The sequence below is a fragment of the Octopus bimaculoides genome, chromosome 25, assembly GCF_001194135.2.
Source record: "Octopus bimaculoides isolate UCB-OBI-ISO-001 chromosome 25, ASM119413v2, whole genome shotgun sequence".
In the NCBI taxonomy this organism is placed as follows: Eukaryota; Metazoa; Mollusca; class Cephalopoda; order Octopoda; family Octopodidae; genus Octopus; species Octopus bimaculoides.
In genome coordinates, this window is record NC_069005.1 from 22401078 (window position 1) to 22405494 (window position 4417).

The 4417-nt window shown below is 38.6% G+C and overlaps 1 protein-coding gene across 8 annotated transcripts in view; it reads right to left on the minus strand.

Moving 5' to 3' along the window:
- LOC106882575 (striatin-3) overlaps window positions 1–4417 on the minus strand; it is a 263926-nt gene that overhangs the window by 10504 nt on the left and 249005 nt on the right. For all 8 annotated transcript variants that reach the window (XM_052976853.1, XM_052976854.1, XM_052976855.1 and 5 more), the window contains 3 exons: window positions 3066–3124; window positions 2749–2865; window positions 298–467 (listed from right to left, as the gene is read on the minus strand). In XM_052976853.1, coding sequence (XP_052832813.1) covers window positions 298–467; window positions 2749–2865; window positions 3066–3124 — 346 coding nt within the window. The remainder of the gene's footprint in view (window positions 1–297; window positions 468–2748; window positions 2866–3065; window positions 3125–4417) is intronic.

A 4417-nucleotide genomic window follows, 5' to 3' on the forward strand; every position in this document is an offset into this window, starting at 1 on the left:
TATATATATATATATATATATATATGTATGTATGTATGTATGTATACACACACACACACATACATATGTATAGGATGGGCTTCTTTCAGATTCCGTCTACCACTCACAAGGCTTTAATCAGCCTGAGGCTATAGCAGAAGACACTTGCCCAAGGTGTCACGCTGTGGGGCTGAATCTGGAACCATGTGGTCGGGAAGCCACACAGCCACACCAGTTAAAAACAAAACAAAACAATAGAATAAATAAGAACAAAAAAAAAATGAGAATTTCTTTTTTTAAAACAACAGGGGAGCTTACCAAAAGAATCATAGGGGTCAATACTAGAGATTGGGATATTCCAACAGCGGATAGTGTTATCCACACCACCACTGTAACATTGTTCTCCAGTAGGGCTAACAGCAAGGCATAACACAGGACCTTCATGGGCTCGAAATGTATACACTGGTTCAACATCCACTGAAGCGGTCCTGTTGATAGAGGCAAGAAAAGAAAATCAATAATTATATACAATAATATATTAATAAATACATACATTAATATATGATTTCAAATTTTGGCACAAGGCCAGCAATTTCAGAGGAGGAGGTAAGTCAACCCCAGTGTTCAACGAGTACTCATTTTATTGACCCCAAAAAGATGAAATGCAAAGTCAACCTTGGTGGAATTTGAACTCAGAACATAAAGCCAGACATAATGCCACTAAGCATTTTGCCCACTGTGCTAATGATTCTACTAGCTTGTAGACTTAATATACATTAATGTATAACTTTGTTAATTTGCCACAACTACAAACTTGTTGTTGGCACTCCATCGCTTATGACGTCAAGGGTTCCAGTTGATCCGACCAACGGAACAGCCTGCTCGTGAAATTAACATGCAAGTGGTTGAGCACTCCACAGACACATGTACCCTTAACGTAGTTCTTGGGGATATTCAGCGTGACACAGTGTGACAAGGCTGGCCCTTTGAAATACAGGCACAATGGAAACAGGAAGTAAGAGTGAGAGAAAGTTGTGGTGGAAGAGTACAGCAGGGTTCGCCACCATCCCCTGCCGGAGCCTCATGGAGCTTTTTAGGTGTTTTCGCTCAATAAACACTCACAACGCCCGGTCTGGGAATCAAAACCGCGAGTCCGCTGCCTTAACCACTGGGCCATCGCGCCTCTACGACTACAAACTTACACATCAGTGAACAAATGTATTTTATTTAATAAAATAGAAACACAGCAAGTGTGCAATGGCTTTTTAGCAGGTGACTGTGAAAAAAATTACTTCATGTGGGAAGGACTGAATATTGGATAAGAAATAAATTAGAATTTCTAAAACATTAGTTTTTTAGTTTGTCGACAATGAGAAGAAATATCTAAAGCTTTAGGCAGAGGCACTCTTGTTCTTCTACAATGAATTTTTACTTAGAATGTTACATATTTACTTTACTGACAGCCAAACACCCTTATAAAGATGCTTAAATATACAGACACACTCACAAACAAACAAACATACATACATAGAAAAGCACTCATGTACACACACTCACACACAAATGCACTAAAAATATACCAGGCATGGCTGTGTGGTAAGAAGCTTGCTTCTCAACCACATAGTTCTGGGTTCAGTCCAACTGCTTGGTACCTTGGGCAAGTGTCTTCTACTATAGCCTTGCCTCACCAAAGCCTTGTGAGTGGATTTGGTAGATGGAAACTGAAAGAAGCCTGTTGTATGTATATGTGTGTGTGAGTGAGTATTTGTGTGTGTCTGAGTTTGTCCCACCACCATCACTTGACAACTGATGTTGGGGTGTTTATGTCCTTGTAACTTAGCAATTTGGCAAAAGTGACCAATAGAAGAAGTACTAGGCTTACAAAGAATAAGTCCTGGGGTAAATTTCTTTGACTAAAAACCTTTTAAGGCAGTGCTCCAGCATGGCCACAGTCAAGTAACTGAAACAAGTAAAAGAATAAACTCTCACTCAAACATGCACGCACACACAAATGCACTCAACATACACATAACCATCATCATCATCATTTAATGTCCAGTTAAGGTGTCAAGCTGGCAGTATCTTTAGCACGCTGGGTCAAATGCTTAGCAGTATTTCACCCATCACTACATTTTGAGTTCAAATTCCACTGAGGTCAACTCTGCTTTCATCCTTTTGGGACCAATGAAATAAGCACCAGTTGAACACTGGGGTTGATGTAATCGACTCATCCCCTCCCTGCAAAACTGCTGCCCTTGTGGCAAAATTTGGGTTGTATGGTTTGACTGAAACCATCAAGCCTGAGAACTGCACCAAGCTCCAATGTCTGTACTCCAGTACTCTTTTTTTCTCAAGCCTGGTACTTATTCTATCAGCCACGTTTGCTGAAATGCTAAGTTACAGGGATGTAAACACACCAACCCCAGTTGTCAAGCAGTGGTGGTAGACAAACACAGTCAAAAAGACACACACACACACACACACACATACATACATCATCATCATCGTTTAACGTCCGCTTTCCATGCTAGCATGGGTTGGACCATATATATATATATGTGTATATACACACACACACACATACATATATATGTTAACGATGGGCTTCTTTCAGATTCCATCTATCGCTCACAACACAGCTGAGTGTTCTTCCACAACATTACAAAGTATACTCAGTGTTCTTTTGATGGCAGCAGCACTGGTGAGGTGACATACATATAAATGCATTACAAGACACACACCCACACTGACACACACAAACATACTTACTTTTTGGCTGGAACTGTTTTCTGAAGATTCCATAATTTCAAAGTGTGATCCTCTGATGCTGTTATTAATACAGGGTCTATGGGATGGAATGCTAATGACCTAACTCCATCAAAATGGCTGGAAAAGAAAAAAAACGAGGAACATTATTATTGTTAGCAAGGAGGATGAAAGAATGAAGAAGATGAAGTGGAGAGAGATAGGAAGAAAAGGAGACAAAAAGAAGAGAATGAAGAAAAAGGAAAGAAAATATAGAGGAAGAAAGAGAGTGATCAATAAATAAATAAATAAACAATTAACTAATGTAAAAGACTTCTTACCTTCGCAATGTATATTTGGCATTCCAGGTTTTTCGAAAAACCTCTTTCGGAGCTGATATCTAGATAAATATATAAATAAATAAATAATGATCCTTTCTACTGGAGGCACAAGGCCTCCAAATTTATAGGGAGGAGACTACTCAATTACATTAATCCCAGTGTTTCACTGGTACTTAATCTATCAACCCCGAAAGGATGAAAGACGAAGTTAACCTCGGCAGAATCTGAACCCAGAACATAGCATTTTGTCCAGCATGCTAACGATTCTAATGATAGTAATTTCAAATTTTGGCACAAGGCCAGTAATTTTCAGGGAGGGCTAAGTTGATTACATTGACCCCAGTACTCAACTTGTGCTTATTTTATCAACTTTGAAAGGATGAAAGGCAAAGTCAACCTTGGCAGAGTATAAATTCATTAGTAACAACAACAACAGCAACAACAATCCTTTCTACTGGAGGCACAAGGGCTCAAATTTGTGGGGTGGGGACTAGTCGATTATATCCCCCGCACCCCGTTTCACTCATACTTAATTTATCAAACCTGAAAGGATGAAAAGCAAAATCAACTCCAATGGCATTTCAATCCACAACATAAAGTCGGAAACAAATACCACAAAGCATTTTGCCCAGCATGCTAAGAATTCTGTCACCTCACCTCCTAATAATAATAATAATCCTTTCTGCTAAAGGCACAAGGCCTGGAATTTTGTGGGAGGAGGACTCATCAATTACAACAACTCCAGTGTTCAACTGGTACTTATTTTATCAACCCCCAAAAAATGTAAGACAAAGTCAATCTTGGTCACATTTCAGAACGTGAAGATGGATGAAATGCTGCTAAGCATTTTGCCCGGTGTACTAATGATTCTGCCAGCAGGGAAACAAAGAAGATAATAAGCTAAAGGGATTATATATATTATGTAGAATATATCAAAAATTATGCCCTCACTCACACACCCAATCAAAAAGATAAATAATAAATAAACTGGGCATTAAGGAAACAAGTGATATTTGTGGCCACTGATCAGTAAAAACACACCAGTGAGTAAAATTGGCAAAATAATTAGGAACACGTAAAGTTTATGTTCAATACAGAGAGAAACACTATATTTTACTCAATCTTTAGTATCCAAGTGCTATTTTCTTCACCTTCTTTTGCAGCGATGTTCTTACACATTTGTGTATATATATGTGTGTGTGTGTGTACTCACACATATACAGGGTGTCCACAAAGTCTGGATACACGGGGATTAACACATACTTTAAGAAATTATCATTTCATATATTTAATTGTTTATGTTATGATTTTATTTACTCCATGTAGCCAGACTTTGTGGACACCCTATATAT